Below are 20,539 nucleotides of genomic sequence, written 5' to 3' on the forward strand. Positions count from 1 at the left end.
GGTGGTGTACCGTTCAAGAATGTGGAAGTCACGGCAACATTGGCATTTTTACTGCGGGGGGCTTCTTTCGTCGTTTTGGTGCTTTTTATACGCATTTTAAAAATACCTAGATGAATAAAAGAACGTCAGTTTGGCAAATCGATGTTTGGGGTCCTTCAGGCAGCGAGAGGGACGCCGTAATTTAAACTGATTTCTTTGAAAATAACGTCAAAATACGCTTGAGCGTCAACAACATTTCGTCTTCGATTCCGCATCAAAAGTGACGATATAAAAGAACGGACAAGCAACACAGAAGAACGGCTATATAAAGTTTGTGACTGTTTCGTGGTCACTATGTCAACCCGGAAGCCAAACGGGGCTGCTCATCTTGATGCTTATTTGTACTCTTTGGACTCACCGCGCTTCCGTTCGACGCCATTTTGATGAAACAGCGACGAGAAGGGAACTCTTGTGTGACTGTTGGATTTTGTGTCGACATACGCATTGTGGAAATATCTTAATCACCTTTCCGTCGGGGAACACGACTGATGGACCAGAAGAGGAAAAAGCTCCCATTTGGGTTCAGCTGGTGTTGGCATTATGATTAGTTAGCGTAGCTCGTTAGCACGGCCTCGAGTCGGTGATGGCGTTGGTTTGCGGCGCATGTCTGGCTACTTGTGTCACTGTGTAGCGGGTTAATGTCGATGTGTTTCGTATTAATTTTGCGTCAATTGTCGTTTCATTTGACATTCATCTTAGCGTAAACGTTGTGGACTCGTTTCGACTGCCACCACGCAGTTCTGTGGACTTTTGGGACGTCTTAAATCACGGACTACTGCTAGCAACATTAGCTAGCGGCCTCGTTTTTCGCTCAAGGACATTTCATGGCGGATGTGGCCCCCTTTTTATAATCGCCACTCTAAATAGGAGTGCACTCTATTGTATCCACTCTGACTGTGTTGGCACCCTGTTGTCGTGGGCTTTGTTGGACTTTGAGGACTGACACACGGCACATGGGCCGTCGGTTGGCGGGCCGGCCTTTATGTCGACCTCTTTGGTTGGGATTAACAAGGACTTTTCGTCACTTGCGATCTGAACCACTCGCCCATTTTAATCAAACCCTTTAAGTTTGTCCAGTGTTTCAGCCCATTTACAACTTTACGTATTAAAAGTTACCAGGTTTTGGCCTCCTGTGTTGAGTGTTGACGCTGTTTTATTTCGTTATCAAGCCTGTCTCTCCTCCCTCCTCCTCCTTCCCTCCTCTTGTACCTGATCTATAAGTGCTTCTAGGCCTGTCACAAAATGTCGTGTGTTCACTACAAGTTCTCCTCCAAACTGGACTACAACACAGTCACTTTCGATGGGCTCCACATCACCCTGAGTGAGCTCAAAAGGCAGATCATGGCCAGGGAGCGCCTCAAGGCCACAGACTGCGACCTGCAGATCACCAACGCGCAGACTCGGGAAGGTGAGCCGCCGTCCTCCTCTCACTAGCAGTCCTTTATAACTCTTTACTAACATGTCACATTGTATGGCATTTATTTTCATAGCTTATTTCTACCCAAACAAACCGAATATGCTTGTTTTACCAGAAAATTACCTAAATGCTGCTATCCCCATCTCCTTTGGCTTTCAGGATGCATTTCTCTCTAGTGTTCTCGTTAACTAGTGGCCGATGCCACATACTGATGGCATGCATGCATAGTTAAAGGAAGGCTTGTCTACCTTGCAACTCCATCACTTTTTTTTGCTGAACTCTTATACATGATGATAATTGAATGCCCAGTGGGATATGTTGTGGTGTTGTACAACATTTGTATATCTGTGGAGAGAAATTTGTCTTTTTACCCCGTAAAAAAATAAGTCAAACAAAAATGAAGGATTTGCAAGCAAACAGTAGTGGATATATATATTTTTTTCATGTTAAATGAAAGTTGTGATGATGGATGATCATATTCCATGAGCGTAATAGCCACTTGTAGCCCAGAGCTAGCCAGTCAATACGTGTAAACAAAAATGGCAGAAGGTGATATTTAAAATCATTGTCATTGTGGTTGATGTGTGTAAATGAGCTGTGTGTGTGTGTATACACACACACACACACACACACTCTATAGCACCAAAAGTATTTGCTCACCCATCCAAATGATCAGAATCGGGTATCCTAATGACTTGGCCCGGCCACAGGTGTATAAAATCTAGCACCGAGGCATGCAGACCATTTCTACAGTGCCAAGTGTGAAATTTGGTGGAGGAGGAATTATGGTGTGGGGTTGTTTTTCAGGAGTTGGGCTTGGCCCCTAAGTTCCAGTGAAAGGAACTTTGAATGCTCCAGGATACCAAAACATTTTGGACAATTTCATGCTCCCAACCTCGTGGGAACAGTTAGTAGCAGCCCCTTCTGTCCTGACCTGAACCCGATAGAACACCTTTGGGATGAATTGGAGACTTAGAGCCAGGCCTTCTGCACTAACATCGGTGTGTGACCTCACCAATGTACTTTTGGAAGAATGGTCAAAATAGTCCGATAAACACACGCCTCAACCTTGCGGACAGCCTTCCCAGAAGAGTTGAAGCCGCAATAGCTGGAAAAGGTGGACCGAAATCATATTGAATGGGATGGCACTTAAGTTCATATATGAGTCACGGCAGGTGAGCAAATACTTTGGGGTAGTGTGTGTGTATGTAATAATAATAAATTTTATTTGTATAGCGCTTTTCAAAATACTCAGACACTTTACAGAAGAATGGGGTTGAATAAAAGCAAGTAAACAGAGTAAAAGATACCTAAAATACAACATTCATTCGTTAATACACAGTTAAAACACGAGAAAAGGCGGGGCACAGCAGTCAGGTATAAAAAGTTAGACATTAAAAGCAGATTTAAAGAGGTGGGTTTTTAGTTGTTTTTTGAAACTAGGAAGGTCGGGGCAAGCGCGGAGTGAATGGGGCAAAGAGTTCCAGAGGGTGGGGGCAGCGATGGAGAAGGCTCTGTCACCCCAGGTTCGGAGCTTGGTCTTACAGGGGAGTGTCAGGAGGTTGGAGTCTGAGGAGCGAAGGGGATGCGGGGGATTGTGTAGATGGAGGAGGTCTGTGAGATATGGGGGGGACAGATCGTGGAGGGCTTTGTAGGTGATGAGAAGAACTTTGAAGTGAATCTGTTGGGGGACGGGAAGCCAGTGGAGGTTTTTAAGGACGAGTAATGTGTTGACGGGAGCGGGTGGAGGTGAGGAGGCGGGCAGCGGAGTTCTGAATATATTGTAGTTTGTTGAGGGTTTTGGAAGGTGTACCGTAGAGAATACCGTCAATACTGTACACATATACGTGTATGTGTATAAGTGTGTGTGTGTGTGTGTATATATGCATACATATATATACTTTTTTCATAGGTTGGTTGTTCCAGGCGACTTATACTCCAGAGCGACATATAAATGAAAAAAGTGTTTACGTTACATAAACACTGGTCACCTTTTCTGTTCATGTTTATTTTTCGTTTCACTGAATAACCATTGTGTTTGCATATCTTACACCTATTCAGCCTGTTCTCTATTTTATTGTTAGAACTTGCCTTCCAAGATGACATAATGTCTGTAAAGTAACCTTAAAATTACATCTTGTTCTCACAGAGCCAATCTCGTGTATCGTCTCGTGACACCTACTTAACATTTTCACACCTCAGAAACGACAGACATAGTCATAATCAATCTTGGGGAAAAATTACTCTTGATGTATTTATTATCCTGTGGCTTGTCTCTTTCTGTAGAATACACGGATGATGAAGCGCACATCCCCAAACACTCGTCAGTGATTGTCCGCAGGACTCCCATTGGCGGCGTCAAGCCTGCAGGCAGGACGTTCATTGTGTACGTATTCTTTTCTTTGCATCCTGTCCCGGTTGTGCACACCACTGATGGCTAACGTCTCCTTGCCTCCTTCCTTTCCCACAGAGATCGTTCTGACACTTCTGTGGTGGGATCATCCAGACCCGTATGTAAACAAACCCAAAAAAACAACACTCACCCCCCCCCCTCACCTCTCCTCCCCTCTCTGCTTTCATTGCCCCAAACTTCTCTTTGACAACATTCTGTCAACCATTAATTGATGGCTGTGTATTTTTGTGTCTTTTGAGGGAGATGTTAATACCAAACAATCCAAAGGGGCTTTCATTGTTTGTTTGTTTTTTTTTTTACTGATGAGATGAAGTTGAGAAGCAACAGAGTACGCAGCTGCCATTTGATGAAAATGTGATGCTGATTTGAATTGTTAAACAAGTGGCTATTCACTGCTATGACTGTGTTTCACATTGAAATTGATTTGTAGCCTGCTTCAGTGCAGGCAAATAACAGCTACTGTGCCTGTTATTCATATTATCATTATTATTGTTGTCATATTGTATTTTCTGTGAAAAAACGGATGCGGTCTAAGAAAAGTGAAGCGTGGCTGGGATTGAATGTCATTACATACATGAAAGTTGTGTGAATGGAAAGGTTTCTTGAGTCATTTCTGTTAGAATGTTTCACGAAGGAAGAAGAATTTATACACAGTGTGTCATTCGGTAAAGTCTGCTACTTAGAGTTGTTGTCCTCATGTACAATTTCACCATGACCATGTCTGTTTTACATCCGGAATGGACTGCTCATTACCCTTACATCTAAAGGCTGGCATTTCATATGCAACAACAGAAACGCAAGCCAAGTCTAGTATAGGGAGTGAAATTTAGGCCCGAGACGGTGACTGACATGATGTTCAGCAACCTTGAAAGGTTCATTTGCTTGGACGGGTGCTGGTGTAGTGTCCTGTAAGCTGCATAGCCTGTCAATAAAGGTTTTCAGCGGTTCTGTGTCAGAGCCGCTTGCACCACATCCCTGTGTGTTCCCTCTGCAGCGTCCCTGTGACAGCCAGTCCACAGCCCGACCTGCCCGTGTATTTGGAGTCAACAGGCTTTTTCAATCACGTCCTTGTTTGCATGAAAACGGGCCCTCCTATTAGCTGAGTCAGCTTTGAATATGACTGCTTTGCCATGGCTACAGATGTGTAGGGAAACTGTGTGCCATCCACTCAGGTGGTTTGTGAACTGGTTGTCACATGTAATCCAGTGCAACGCTGCTGCTTCGCTATGGAAAATAGTCCAGTGGAACCTCGGTCTTCGTTTTTAATCCCTTCAAACATGTTTTAACTAGGAACCATTGCATTACAATCCTGGTGTCGCAGATGATTGATAATGTAATTAATCTACCATTTGTTTTTTTGTCATTTAAAATGCATCTGATTTTAGCCTAAAGGCGAATATTTAAAAAGTTGCCGTTTGGTTATTGTTTTTTAGATTAAACAACATATTCCCACATTTCCACTTTGGGGAAACACTGATGGACGTTCTTGCTTTTTTTGGATGCGTTGTGGGCCAAACCCACCAAGTGTTTGTCTCATATTGATTTTCACTATCTGGGCCAGGGGTCAGCAACCTTTACTATCTGGAGACATCTCTGGGAGTTCTTACACTAATGAATAAAAACAGTCTGGAACCACAAATTTATTATTTTTTTTAATTTGACCCATTACAAGTCCAATTTGTAACGCACCTTCCTGTATTCATTGGTGTAAATTTAAAATTAAACTCACCACTTATATCACTTAAAAAAACATACCTGCAGCTTGGTTTAAAAAAAAAGTAATGAAATGGAACATTTTTTGTTGGGAAATAGATGTTTTTCTCTGACAAATATGACGTATATTGGGACTTATTGGTGATGCTCAATGCTGATGGTCCGGATGTCGGCCAAAATTGAACACATTTTTTAAAATGTATTCATGGTTAGCTTAGTGCAGCAATTTCACACTCAGGAAGCCACAGCTCCGAGATAAGAAACGTAAAAAGTAATTCTAGAGATTGAATAGCAGGTTGCCTACCCCTGTCTCGGGCATAACCATGAATGGGAAAAACAAGCTTCAGATGAATGTACCAAGAATAGAATGTTCAGTTTCTATCAATTTTGCATGAAAACCGAGGTTCCACTGCGTCTAATAGGTTATAAATGTAATAAGTCACCTTATGTTCAGGGCACCTGTGAAGATGTAATTCAAACCTACTGTTGAAATTTCCTTGACTTTAAAAAGAATATATGTGTATTTTTTTAAACACGCAAGCAATTGTTTGCTTCTGAGGATTCTGTGAGGGAGCGGACAAAGACACGGGACAATCTGGTCCTTGAATGCAATCCAGATCATGTTGATGCCTGAAATGTCTGTATTCTGACTCTCCTGCAGACCGACTCTTCCCCTTCTATGTCTCTCGCCCAACTCACCAAGGTACACACCACTCCTGCTTCTAGACGATATGCCGCACATTGGACGACATTCCCTGTCTTAACATCCATGCTGCTTTTTTTGTACCTCGCTCGACATGTTTGTTTGTTTTCTTTAGACCGCTAACCTGGTTGACGCAAATGCATCTGAGGAGGACAAGATTAAAGCAATGATGTCTCAGTCGAACCACGACTATGACCCTATACAGTTAGTATTCCCTCCGCTTGCTTGGAAACGCCACTCTGGCGGAACTCTTCATTGTTTGCAATTGTCTTTGCAGTTACTCCAAAAAAGCAATTGGACCGCCACCTGCTCACTACACCTGTTTTCGTTGTGGAAAGACCGGCCACTACATTCGCCAGTGCCCCATGCTCCTGGTAATTATTACGGAGCTGCTTGTGTTCGCAACTGTTTGTTTTTGTGTGACAACTCTTCTCATTGTCTCCCGCTCAGATCCAAGATAAGAGCGTGGAGGGTCCCAAGCCAGTAAGGACGAGTAAGGGGATTCCGCAGAGCTTCATGGTGAAGGCGGATCCTGGCACCAAAGGAGCCATGTTGACCAGCACTGGAGAATATGCCATACCCGCGATAGATGCGTACGTCTCGCTGCCATGTACAGAACGATGTGGCGTCCTCACAGGGAGGCTCTGGTCATATTTGCCTGTTGCCCTGAGCTGTCACCTTCTCTTGCAACAGGGAGGCGTACGCGCAAGGAAAGAAGGAGCGTCCGCCATTTGTCCCACATGATCAGTCTTCCTCCGAAGATGACTCGGATCCCATCCCTGATGAGCTCCTGTGTCCCATCTGCAGTGACCTGATGACCGATGCTGTGGTTATTCCTTGCTGTGGAAACAGCTACTGTGACGAGTGTGAGTATGGATCATCAAATGTAGTTTCCTTGTAGGTACACTAGAGCTCCGCTTAAGGGACTGTTTACTGACGCATTTCAGGTATTCGGACTGCCTTGTTGGACTCTGAGGAGCACATTTGCTTCACATGCAAGCAGTCAGATGTTTCCCCTGACAATCTAATCGCAAACAAGTTTCTTCGCCAGGTAAATTCTCACACACTTTGTCTTTCACCAGAGAAGTATATTAAAACATATTTCTTTTTTCCATAGGCTGTGAACAACTTCAAAAATGAGACAGGCTACACCAAACATGGGCGTAGACAGGTTCAACATTCAGCTCCCCCTCCCCCACGTCTGCATCTGAGCAGGCCTCTCCACTCCAGGCAGCAGGACCCCCTATTGGCCAATATCTCCCAGCCCCCTGCTGCTGTTAGCATGACCCATGCGCCTCAAGTTCAGGACCCAGCCTTGCCTGCGCCTTCCGTTACCACCACATCTACGCCTACACCTACGCCGCCTTCTTCCCCCCCTCCTCCTGGTCATACCGATGGCGATGTTGCTGAAGAACCACAAGATGCCTCACCAGTTCCTGCACCTGTTGTGGACCACGTTTCTTCCCGGGTCCCCATCAACCAGGGAGAGCCACCCCCACCAGGGTGAGTTGAAGCTCTGAACTGGGCAACATCCCACAATCGATGGGTTTTTTTTTTGTTTTGAGTTATCATTGGTCTTGTTTTGACAGGGAGACGGACCCGGAGGCCATTGTAATGCCAAGCTCATCCAAAAATGCAGACAGAGACAGACAGGTGAGTCAGCCTTGAAGATCTGATTGTAGCCTAATCGAACATTGTTGGCATTTTGCAAAGAAATGTTTGATTTTGTCCCACAGGGTTACCAATTGAATCTTGGTCTGCCACCGCCTTCAAGGCCACCTCATCCATCAGGTAAGAAGCCTATTCTGCGTTCAAGGGACTTTTGTGATCTTGGTAGAAATGCTAGAAGAACTTGGTCAATTGTCTTCCTAGGCCAGCATTCCCGACCCCACCAACATCACAGAGGAGGAAGACACTGGGAAAGGTGAGGGCGTGCCTTTCCTACTGCATGTTAAAATGAATATTTCCATCTGACCTTTGTCACTTTTCTTGTCAGGTCCTACAGAAGCAGAGGCGACCCACCCTCCTCTCACATTCCGACAGCTCCACCTCCTCTACCTGCTCCCCCTATCTATGCGGCACCATCCCTGTACCCGCCCCCCCCGCAGCCCTACCCACCCTTGTACCCCACTGGCCCTGGCCTCATACCCCCCCCTACAATGGGTTACCAGCCTCAGCCCATGTATCCCCCTGGACATCCCGGGGTCAACGCGCCCTGGGGCGCCCCCGGTAGCCAACCTCCTCTTCTTCCCCTGCCCCCGTCCCTAAATCTCAATCCACCTCCTCTCTCCAAAGAGGACTTCTACAGGCAGCGACACCACCGACAAGACAAGTGAGTGAGCAAACTGACTGAGGAAGGACTGTGGGAATTGGGGGTGGACCCTAATTCCCACAGTACTGGTCTATACGTGGGAGATTGACTTGAAGCCACTGGAAAGGATGAAGTTTTGACATCTTTTGTCATGTGATCTATGTTTGCAGTATTACATCTAAACTGGATGAATTTACAAAAGACTTCCACAAAGAGCTCATGAAGTACCGAAATGCACCAAAGAGGCAGAGGCCTTCGTACTCAAGGTAACCCGATTTGATCATACTTTGTTTGCAGTCTAGCAAATCTTGCTTGTCATGAGACAATGTTTTGCACATGACCTACCAATCATTAAGGTGTTGCTGGCATTCTCTTTCTCCCCTCCTCCTTCAGCAGGTCCAGGTCATATAGCCGCTCTCCATTCAGCCGCTCATACACTCGCTCTCGATCCAGGTCAAGGTCAAGATCTTATTCCTACACCCCGAGTCGATCACGGTCCCGTTCACGTTCCCACGGGCGGCCATATCCTCGCTCTCCGTATTCCAGACGCAACGGACGTAGTTATGGACGCTCACGATCAAGGTCTCGTTCCCGTTCAAGATCATACGGGTACAGGCGGTCTGGTTCTCCACGAACATCTCCACCCTCCTTCCGTGGAGGAGGTTGGGAAGGGGCAGAAGGGGCAGGACCGTTCAGGTCTAGGTCACGTTCTCGCTCTCCGGGTGCATTGCGGAGCCGCAGTCCCGGTGTACGAAAGCCACCACCGCGAGAGCTGCATGAACTGAAGGGACTAAGCCCTGCGAGTCGAGAGCGCTGGGAGCGGGACCGTTATCGGCAGTGGGAGAGGGAGTACAGAGACTGGTACAACAAGTACTACAAGGACTATGAGAATCAGAATCAGGCAGTGCATCATCGAGGTCGTGGTAGCAGAGATAGGGAACGGAACAGAGTGTCTCCCCTGCACAGGGAGTACTCCCCCCAAGGACGAGGGAGAAGAGGGCGAGATGAGAAAGCTGCACCATCTCACAATCCTCCATCATCCTCAACAGGCACAAAAACCAGCACCAAGGTTCTCAAAACAAAGAAGGTAAAAAAGAAGAAAACTGGGGACGAATCTGAGCAATCACAGCAGTCCATGGACAGAGGTGACGCTACTCCAGTCAGAGACGAGCCTATGGACGAAATCCTATCACCTAATAAAACAGCCCACGTATCCTCAAAACCACCATCTTCCACCACTACCTCCAAGGCTGCTGCCTCCAAAAGCTCCACTCCATCTGTTAAAACCTTGGTCAAGTCAACATCCAAGACTGACAAGACCAAGAAGGATAAGGCCCAGAAGGTAAAAGCCAAGGTGAAAACAGAGGCTTCAAAAGTCAAAAGCGACAAAGTGAAGAAGAAGACTGGTGAAACCGCAGCAACCAAAAAGAAAGACCCATCTACTGTTGCTAAAACATCAAAGCCCACCAAAGCCAAACCCGAAGATGACCACAACTCAACCGTTCCTAAAAAGGAGAAGGCTAAAAGCTCGTCTGTGAGACCCCCCCAACCCAAGACACACCCACTGTTCTCCCAAGGCGTACTTCTGCCACATTCTTCTCTCCATGAGAGCTTTCGACCTGGCAACGACAATCGTGGCCGTCGAGACCCCCCACATGGGGGCGGTCTCATCCCCCTCCCCCATCAAGGACTCGCGTACCTCCACGGACCTCCTTCGCCGCTTGACAACAGGCGGAGGATGGGAGAAGAAGGCCGTTCTTTACTTGGCTCTCCTCCTGGAAAACTGAGAAGACTAGATGGACCTGGGATTGGAGGCGATGTCTTCACTCACACACATGCGGCTCATCAGCAGAGAATTTCGCACCCATCTGACAGAGCTGGTCTTCTCCCCATTATGGTGGGCCGTGAGATGCTTTGGGCGGACAAAGACCGAGGACCTATCAGACCTCTCATGGAGGTGCCGGTGAGACCTCCACCACATACTATTCATAATTCTCCTTACTGCAGTTAATTGTAAGTCCTTATTGTGATCTTTGTTCACATCCAGGTGAAGCCTGTGACCCAGAGAAACATCCCTCTGAACAGAGATCCTGGAAGAAAAGGCAACTTGGAGACCTCAACCTCAGACAAATCTTCTGGTGCCGAGAAGACCACCACAGACCGACCCTCTGCTGCCAACAACCCGGAGGCTGACAGACCCGGCAGTTCTTCTGAAAGTGTTGTCAAAAAGGAGTGGTCGGCTTCATCTGACAGAGGTGTCTCCAGAGAAAAAGCTGGGGAGAAGTCCTCTGCCTCTGATCGGGACTCTGACAGGACCTCAGGAGTGGACAGAGATCGGGAAAGTACTTCTAGAGTGGACAGAGAGAGAGACAGAGCTTCAGCTTCAGATCGAGGTCGGGAAAAAGCTTCACGTTCTGACCGAGACCAGGAAAAAGTTACTGATCGAGGTCGGGAAAGAGCCTCAGGACCTGACAGAGATCGGGAAAGAGCCTCAGGACCTGACCGAGATCGGGAAAGAGCCTCAGGACCTGACCGAGATCGGGAAAGAGCCTCAGGACCTGACCGAGATCGGGAAAGAGCCTCAGGACCTGACCGAGATCGGGAAAGAGCCTCAGGACCTGACCGAGATCGGGAAAGAGCCTCTGGTTCGGACCGAAACAGGACTGTGGGTTCTGACAAAGAGCGGGACAGAGTCTCAGTGTCGGCCTCAGCAGGAAAGGAAGCCGATGCTGGAGATAAATCACACAAGATGGAGCGTAAAAACGCCGTTGGAGGTGCATCATTGAGATCCGTCTGCCTGGATGGCATGACAATTGGAGAAAAATCTGCCATCAGCAAGAAGCAGGAGAAGCCTAGCAGTTCCTCCAAGGAGAGGGAAGCCACCGAGAAAGTCCCCAAATCTGACCGGTAGGTTCAATGAAGTCTCCTTGTTGCTTGTCAATGAAGTCTCCTTGTTGCTTGTCATTGCTGGTCAACCAAGTGATCCTACTTATTAGATGCTTTTCTTTTCTACACACAAGTGCTCCTGAGAGAGCAGACAAGAGCCTGTCGTCTGGGAAGAAGCCTGATGCTGCTCCCAGAGGTAAGGGCCATCCATCCATCCATTATAATCCAGTGGTCACAAACCTTTATCTATTTTTACCTTTATTTACCAGGGAAAGACAGTGAGACCACAACCGTGAGGACCAAACCCAGAATCAGTCGCAAGGTTTTATCGAGTCAGCCTACCAGCTCCACCAGGTGCGTCATGTTGCATACATGAAGGTTTCCCGGCCTCTGCCTTGGCCTCATCCTTCTCTTCCTCAGTAGGTCAACTGACGAGATGAAACAGACGTCTGAGAAAGGAGAGAAGAGTGAATCTCCTGCTCATTCAGAGCAGCCCCCACCTAGCACCGGGAACCACGACTTCAGCCCGATAAGTGTCACACAAGCCGGCCCACTCGGAGAGGAGCTGCTCATTCAGGCACCCCCTCGCTCTAAGTGGGAGAGGGAAGACGAGGAGGAGGAGGAGGAGGAGGCGGCGACGGCGGCGGCGGCGGCACAGGAGAAGGAAGCCAGCGCACCTAAGGAGCCCTCGCCCGTTCCTCAAACAAGAGAGGCACAGGTGGAAGCGCCCAAAACTGCTAAGAGTGAAGCACGTGTATTCACACGAGATGAAAAGCGAGTTTTTGCCAAGGAGGAGAAGAAGAGGGTGCCTAAGGAGGAGAGCAAAGGCTGCAGGCATACCTTGCCCACTTGTGATAAACCCCCAAAAGTAAAACTTGTAAGAGAGGACGGCAAAGGAGGCCGACTGGAAAGGGGGTCCTCTACAAGAGAGGATGGAAGAGGCAGAGTGGCAAAAGAGGAGATAAGGGGGGGTGCGTTGAAGGACGAGAGCAGGGGGCCTGCAAAGGAGGAGCGTGGTGGGCCTGTCAAGGAGGAGAAGAGCAGGCCCTCAAAGGAGGACAAGAACGGTGGGCGAGAGAACAGAGGCCCTGAGCCAAGGAGACAGCGGCTATGTTCCGACCTGGCTCGTGAGACCGACGAAGCCGCCTTCATCCCCGACTACAGCGAAGGGGAGGAGGGCTCCGACTCCAACCCGGACAGGAGCAGCACCCCCATGCGCTCTGCTAGCCAGCACTCCAACAGCGTCGAGCCAGACAACCGTAGCGACACGGCCAGCCTGTCTACCGGCGCCACAGCAGACAAGAAGCAGAAGAAGAAACACAAGAAGCACAAAAAACACAAAGAGCAGGAGAAGGAGGGCGAACACAAGGAGCACAAAAAACACAAGAAGCACAAGAAGCACAAAGTGCAGGACAAGGAGGGCGAACCTAAGGAGCACAAACAAAAACACAAGAAGAAGAAACACAAAAAGACCAAGGACAAAGTTGCAGAGGACGCCAAAGCTGAGGTTGAGTCGCCACCGTCTTAACATCCTGTGAATTGGCTAGTGGAAAACCTTTACAGTGCTTGGTGCAAGCACAGAAATCCGGATTTACTCAGGGATGTGCAGACCCTCCACTTGTACATAACCATCCCCCGAGGAGCCTCCAGCACCTCCCTGTGAAATATGTGTAAATGTACAGTTTCTCTCTCCGATACTCGCCATGTTCAGAACGCAGTCACGTCCACCGCTTAATGTCAACCTAACAGCTCCGTGGCTAGGACCTAAGACCTTTGCTTTCCCCAGACAAATGTATTGGTCCTGAAATTGACTTGGACATTGGCAGGGTTTCCAGATGTGGGTGCTTCTTCTAGGCTGAGGTTCCCGCGACGCTACACTGGATTCTAACACCCAGGGTGTCAGGAGTTACAACCATTGTCTCGGGCTTGGTTTGAAGGAGCGAATGGAAGGCTGATCGTTTCCCCCTTTTTTTTTTTATTAAAATGTTTTGACCTCATAAGAGCTGCTTTTTCCTCTTCTTTTCCCCCATTACATTCAGCCGAGGAAGTCATCATTCCACCTTGATTTTATTTTATTTAAAAATAGTCAAGTAGACTTTCAATCATTTAAGTCCTCACAAACGACACCAAACCTTTTCACTGTTTTATTCTGAATGCGGTCTTTGTGTGGCTGACTCCTGCAATGTGGAGGCTTGCAGGGATATCGCCTTTGTCCTTCCAGAAGTCCAAACTTATGAAAACGTTGTCCTGAATCCATCATTTTACATGTAGAAAATGTGAAATAGTCGCAGTGGAGGAATGAAAGGGATGAACGAACTCATGACCATATTACATCGATCGGTAAATTGCAAGCTTTGCCTTTTGGGCTCAATGCCCTCTACGCCACAACGAATGCCGACGTGTCACTAATCCCTCTGTCCATCTCATTGGGCATCCCTTCCGTCACTCGTCTGCAAGACCCCGGGGTATTTCAACTCTTCCACTCGGGCAGGATCTCATCCCTGACCCGTAGATGGCGCTCCACCCACCCTGGAACCATGGACTCTTGACTCAAAGCTGCTGATTCGCCGCTGCAAACTCATCTGTGCGCAGTGAAGGTCACAGCCTGCTGTGAAAATATCAGTCAAATCATATAAAAAGCAGGATAGACTTCATCCAAATTAAAAAATGACAAAATATGAAATATACCTTAATTCTAAGGATTAAAGCCAACATATATTCTGGCGTGTTTACTCACTGTAGGAGCTTAAATCATTTTCTACCGCTTATCCTCACCAGGATCGCATGGGAGAGAGGGTGCTGGAGCCTATCCCAGCTGTCTTTGGGCTAGAGGCGGGGTACACCCTGGACTGGTGCCCAGCCAATCACAGGGCACATATAGACAAACATCCATTCCCACTCACATTCATACCTATGGACAATTTGAAGTCGCCAATGAAGCTAACATGAACGCGTGAATGTGGGAGGAGAACATGCAAACTCCACACAGAGATGGCTGAGGTTGGAATCGAACTCTGGTCCCAAGCTGTGCGCGCTAACCACTTCCACCCTGCAGCCTCATATGAAGTCTTTGAAAAGCCCTGGTCTAAATTAAAAAAAATAAAAAATATATATTTCTATTGTTTATGAGTCCCATGATCTGGATGGGAAGTTTTGTCATACACCCCTTTCAACGTCCCGCCGCAAGGTGTTGCAGTGGGTCAGGTTGGCCACCGGGCGGCGCTGCGAGTTTCCTACCGTTTGATGCTCGATCACTAGAAGAGCATGTTCTCTCCAGAGCGGATGACAATGAGCAGATGTGGTGTTCCTCCGCAGTCAGATTAGTGCATTCGCACGTGCGGCACGTATAGATGGAAGGATCGCCCTTAATGGGTGCACACATGAACCCAGGCCGCCACAAGGAGATTAATTTATCGTTTTAACCCCCCTGGACACAGATTATCATCCATTATTCCTGCGACCAACATCCGTGTATCGAGCAAGGTTTACACGTGTTTGTGAGCGTGCTTTGTTCACAAAGTCTCTATTGACGTTTTGTTCTTTCGCAAGCGTGACGTCACTTCCTGAAAACGAGGCCAAAGGTTGCTAAGCAACGTACCTGCATATTGTCACAAAGGATGCTTATCTGCACACCGAGTCACTACGTCGTTCCCAGCTTGTCACCTTCAATGTGCTAAGTTCCGGTGGCAGTACATAAATATGACACATTTCTACTAAAAAATGTAACTTTTGAATATTATATTTAAAAAAAAACAGAGTTTATTATAAGTAAGAAATACATTTAATTTGTTAAACTTTTTTTATATACATAATTTCTATTTGTACAATCCACATTTAAAAACACATGAAAATGTTCCTAATTTTATTGTGTGCCGTGTTGGTTTTAAACTGGCTTGCTCATACCCCTGCGGGTCAGGCGGGGCTGATGTTACTACTAGTCTAGTCCCAGCATGCATTGCGGTGGCGTTTGTGTCATTACGTAACAAGCTAGCTTCCTCGATACCTGATGGGTACTCATGGGTATTAACCTCCGGCCTTGGAGAAAACCCAATACACGTTGGCGAGACTATGTCTCTAAACATGCCTGGAAATGCCTCGGGATCCGCCGGGGAGAGGGAAGTCTGGGCTTCTGCCCCTGCGGACCCACCTTGGATGGGCGTTAGAAGATGGATGGATGGATAAAAACACACATGCACACCAACACCATGGCTGTTTCCCAATACCTGGAAGCCGTGTCGTGGCACTCTAACATGGAACATGGAACATGCTCCACCAGGGCTCCATTATGATGATTCAGCTTCTCATTCACACCCCAAAGCCCAAAGCCCAGCTGTAGAAAATGTTCCAGGATCCAGGATGGGATCTTTTTTCCTCACTTTTCTTACTTTTGTGAGCATTTCTTTCCATTGGTGAGGGTCAGTCGGGGACCGTGTTCATCCTTCGTCATGTATGATCTTTTCGGAAACTGAGTGATGAGTCCACACAAAATGTTATTCCTGTCACGTTTGAAAACTGAAACTTTACGTTGACATTGACACCTCTGACGCTAAGTGTGTGCGTGTGCATGCAGTAAGCAGGCGGTCTCTGTGTCACAGCGAACATGCACCCTCAGTGGTCGCCGTGGTAATCCTGATGACTGATCTGCAGGTATTGATTGGCTATCACATTCCCACAGTGACCGTGTGTGTGTGTGCGTGTGTGATAGAGCGAGGCACTTCCCTCCGAATTACGTTATGTGCTGGTCACCATGGAAACACACCCATGGGGGCACCCAGCCAGCACACACACTGTTAATAATGTTTGGCCTAGATACTCATCCTCAACCCCAGAGTGTGTGTGCGCGTGTGTGTATGCGTGCATGTAAAGCAGCTTCAGAACACAGCACAGTGACAGCGACGCAGTGAAAAATGCATGAAATGAGTCCGTGAAGCAGAAAGGAAGGAGGCTTGCATGACGACAGGAAGTGTGTGAGATCCGTGACATCACCACATGTTCACCCTCGTCTTTTGTTTTGTGGCGTAGCGTGGAGACCCTTTCCAAAAATGCAAACCCGTTTGGAGATGACAAGAAGACTATAATATCCGAAGTTCTACCATTCCATTCTCCTCCGCTTATCCGGGTTGCATGGGCAGCCTGGCTGTGATCTTCAATGTCAGGGGCCCTCGGAACTGTCCTAAATTTTCTTCAATTTACAGTCCCAAAAAAGGGAGTGCCATCTGTGGGTTAGAATGAGATCCTGCCCGAAGTGCATGACTTTAAGTATCGCAGGGTCTTGTTCTCGAGTGAGGGAAGGATGGAACACGAGATGTACAGGGGAATTGGTGCGGCATCTGCAGTGATACAGACTCTGCATCGGCCTATTGTGGAGAGCTGTCAATTTATTGTTCCATCTACGTTCCTACTCTTATCTATGGGTAGCTTTGGGTAGTAACCGAAAGAACAAGATGGCGGGGTACAAGGCATCAAAATGGGTTTTCTCCATAGGGTGGCTGGGCTCTCCCTTAGAGGTATGGAAGCAATGTTCTCGAGGAGAAACTCGGAGTAGAACCATTGCTCCTCTGCATTGAGAGGACCCAGATGAGGTGGCTCGGTCATCTGCTCAGGTTACCGGATGCCTCTTTGGGGAGGTGGTCAGGGCACCCCTGACTGGTAGGAGGTATTGAGGAACATCCAGGACATGTTGGAGAGACAATGTCTCTCAACTGGCCTGTGAACGCCTCGGGAGGAGCTGGACGAAGTGGGCGGGTAGAGGAAAGTCTGGGTTTCCATGCCTAGGCTGCTGCCCCCATGACCCAACCTCGGAAAAGTGGAAGAAGATGGACGGATGGAGTTATTTATTTTTCTCAATTTGTATATCCAGGTTTTAATTTTTTTTCTTTGAATTCCGTCCCTGCTTCCCCCCCTACCCCCGGGCTCCTTCCTTTCAGTGCCTCACAATGTGCTTGTTTGGCCAGCGCACTTTGCAATTTTCGTACGCATTCTGGCGCAGCACGGTGCACCCACACCTCCATCCCTCCCACCGGCGCAAAGATGGAGGAGAGAAGGCGTGAAAGGGTTTAACACAGCCGAGTGTAATCCTAACCAAATCAACCATTTCAAATCAATGCCTCTCATTGCCTTTCAATGCGCAGGGCCCACTGGAATGCACGTCACCACATCAACCACCCGGTGGGACAAGTCATCTGTTCCTGAAAGTTACATTAAACACAGCAGCAGGCTAATCCAGGCATCATGCTTGTGATCCACCTGTGATTCATGCTCATGGCAAAATAGGAAAACCTTTGATGGTATATTCTCGGGATCTCCTCATCCTCCTTGTATGTACTCCATCTTTTCAGATCACGTTAAGAATAAAGATTAAAACGGAGAAATATGGAAATCATATGCGGTATGCAGATCAAAAGATCCGCTGTGGTGACCCGTAATCAGGAAAAAGGCGAAAGGAAACAATCAAATTGGTAAATCCTTAAGACGCCGACTGACTTATATTTATTCAACAAGCGTCTCTCATTTTTTTTCTCTTTGAATGAGAGAAGTCAAATATATCCTCCGTCTGGGATGCTGTGGCTGTTTGTGGTTGGCTGTTATTAGTTCATCAGATGTGATGAGACAATAAATCCAACAATGTTGGGTCAAACGCTTACATCAAATAGCGGTTGCTGGTTGCATCGAAATGTGCCTGACAATCTAAAATCTATCTGTGAGGTTTTGGCGACATCTGCACAGTGCACCTGTCAGCCAATTGACCATTGTGCAGGGTGTGCTACGCCTGCACTAAGAATAGACTTGGGCCCACTGTTTTGTCATAAAATGTGGACACCTCCCTCTGGTGTGCCGCCATACCCTTCTCGGGTACCAAATTACCATATTGGCTGTGCACAATGGTGCGCTGGTCCAAATTACCACAACACGGGGTGCGCTACACCCTGTTCCACCTTGCGCTGCGCCACAAAAATAGAGGCCATGGTGTTACATTATTATCCTATGTGTAATAAAGTTGTGTATGTGTAAGATAGAGGAGAACAGACGAGGATATTTATTTTATTTCTCTGCATCTTTGTAGTAAACAATTCCATACAGAGGCCATTATTTTATTTTGAAAGAAATCCGGTTGGAAATCGTAATATTTGTGCTTTTTCTCAGAAAAATTGTTGTTCTCTGAAAAACATAGTCGAGGCTGGTACTGGTGGATGGTCGCTCGTATTCATCTTGTGCTTTTAATTTATGTTCTTTCCGTCTTAGTTTTACACAATACTTCATGAATAAGAGATGGCTATAACTTATGTACGCTTTGCTGATGTATTGACAATCCTTCCTGGTGACTAGGTAGCATGCTGCTAATGCTAGTTGCATCCATTCTGGTCTTCAGTCATGCTAAGCTATGGAGCATGCGTGTTCTGCCCCTCAAGTTCATTCTTTGTGTGCTGGTGTAATTCATTTTTTCTCCACTAGTGGTCACTTTTGCTCTTTTGTGATTGGATTTGTGTGGCAGCGCCTTCTAGCAGCGTCCTGGTTTAAGCAGCAGGCAGTTTAGTCCAAGCGTCATTTTAAATGCACCTATCTCTACAGCTTGTTGTGTAATCCTTGGCTAAACATAATCTGTAAATATTTAAACGTATCATAGATTTACTTTTTATGAGCATTATGAACTAGCCTTGTCACTTATAGAGAAGTACAAGCGAAATTGTGCAATCATCCGTCCAGACATATACAGCATACTATGCAGTGAGGAAGGGGAAGTAAAAAAACACAACAATTCCAAACTAGCCTCGTAAGAAGAAGTGTAGGACTGTTAAAAAAAACTTCGGCATACAATTTAGCATACAAGTAAAACACATTGTTCACACACATAAGACAGCACCATAAAGGGGAAATGGTTCCCGATGTGACCCGGAGCCAATTACACTCAACCAGGACTATTTCAAGTCTGATTGGGCCCTCCCAATCTATCCCAGGAGTCTCCCTCCCTGGCTGTTTCTATTGCTAATGTGCATGACTTAGCTGTATCAAATAAAAGCATTTGGCTCAAATCCTGTGAGATGACAAATTGTCACCTGATACAAAACGCAGCGACATGTTAATCCCCCCCACCCATCTCAAGAAGCATGTATGTAGTCATCCTAAATTTAGACCTCCCTCCGTTCTGTTTTGTAGCAGATGGGGGGAAGGAGAGGGGAGGATTAGTGTCTGTCACTGGAGTCCAACGTCATTTTCATTCTCATTAAAGCGTCCGGCGAGCCAGCATGGCCGGCAGCATCTGCACTAGCAATGCTTCTTCACTCTCTGCTTATTTTGTCACTCGGAGAAAATACGACAGCGTTCAGAGACCCCAAGTCGCTCCTGACAAGATGAGCTGGGTTGTCAGGAATCGACCAGTCCTGCGTCTCACACTCAAGGGGATCAATAGAGAATGTGGACGACCTCTGAGGATCGTTGCATCTCGCCCTTTCCCCTTGACACGACCTTCAGCGCCATCGTGTTTGGCAACGTCAACCAATACCAATACTAATACTAATACTAATACTAATACTAATACTAATACTAATACTAATACTAATACTAATACTAATACTAATACTAATACTAATACTAATACTAATACTAATACTAATACTAATAATACTATAATATGTAAGTAAATAAGTATTATTACCAATTTCAAAATCGTTATTTCTTAGAATGATCAAATTCAGTTATTGTATCTTTTTCCAAGAGTAAACAACACACGTTTTAACGACCACTTATTTATACTTATACTTACTTATATATTTACACTTTTACTCCTGGGCCGGGCAATTGTCCTCAATAATGAAAGTAGGAGCTCATTGAATGTAAAAACATGGAGAATTGAATCACTATTTCAAAGCATTATGTATTTCATTATTTCAGTACTTTGTTATTTCACAGACTTTTGAGCGCAACTTCACTTCTGTGGGCGGGACTACCACCAATCTGGTCCAATGATTGCGTTGGTGTGAAGCTCTGAAGTCAGAGAGCATAATCTTACTTTCTTGGGAGTTGGCGGGAGATAAAATGTAATTAATGATTTAGAGGTTT

The 20,539-nt window shown here is 46.6% G+C and overlaps 1 protein-coding gene across 4 annotated transcripts; it reads left to right on the forward strand.

Annotated features, from left to right (window-relative positions):
- The first annotated feature begins 194 nt into the window (after positions 1–194).
- LOC131121059 (E3 ubiquitin-protein ligase RBBP6-like) lies at positions 195–14,153 on the forward strand. Of its 4 annotated transcripts, none has more exons than XM_058065276.1 (20): positions 195–1,447; positions 3,743–3,842; positions 3,927–3,966; positions 6,244–6,285; positions 6,401–6,489; positions 6,563–6,659; positions 6,736–6,878; positions 6,979–7,151; positions 7,233–7,336; positions 7,403–7,788; positions 7,875–7,938; positions 8,022–8,076; positions 8,158–8,209; positions 8,282–8,617; positions 8,767–8,862; positions 8,990–10,559; positions 10,644–11,503; positions 11,617–11,678; positions 11,752–11,836; positions 11,903–14,153. In XM_058065276.1, exons 1-20 carry the CDS (start codon positions 1,282–1,284, stop codon positions 13,008–13,010), a joined length of 5,628 nt encoding a protein of 1,875 aa, XP_057921259.1. In that variant the 5' UTR covers positions 195–1,281; the 3' UTR covers positions 13,011–14,153. The 4 variants fall into 4 exon arrangements, with proteins under 4 accessions (XP_057921259.1, XP_057921260.1, XP_057921262.1 ...); XM_058065277.1 differs by having other exon boundaries at positions 8,993–10,559; XM_058065279.1 differs by having other exon boundaries at positions 8,993–10,559; positions 11,906–14,153.
- The last annotated feature ends 6,386 nt before the right edge of the window (positions 14,154–20,539 follow it).

This window comes from Doryrhamphus excisus, chromosome 1 (assembly GCF_030265055.1).
Source record: "Doryrhamphus excisus isolate RoL2022-K1 chromosome 1, RoL_Dexc_1.0, whole genome shotgun sequence".
Classification (NCBI taxonomy): domain Eukaryota; kingdom Metazoa; phylum Chordata; class Actinopteri; order Syngnathiformes; family Syngnathidae; genus Doryrhamphus; species Doryrhamphus excisus.

Bases quoted from the DNA above. Each gene is read 5' to 3' on its own strand.
- LOC131121059 (XM_058065276.1), top strand. From the start codon at position 1,282: ATGTCGTGTGTTCACTACAAGTTCTCCTCCAAACTGGACTACAACACA. The intron at 6,490-6,562 runs GTTAGTATTCCC...TTGTCTTTGCAG, and splicing joins CACGACTATGACCCTATACA to TTACTCCAAAAAAGCAATTG. The intron at 8,077-8,157 runs GTAAGAAGCCTA...TTGTCTTCCTAG, and splicing joins AAGGCCACCTCATCCATCAG to GCCAGCATTCCCGACCCCAC.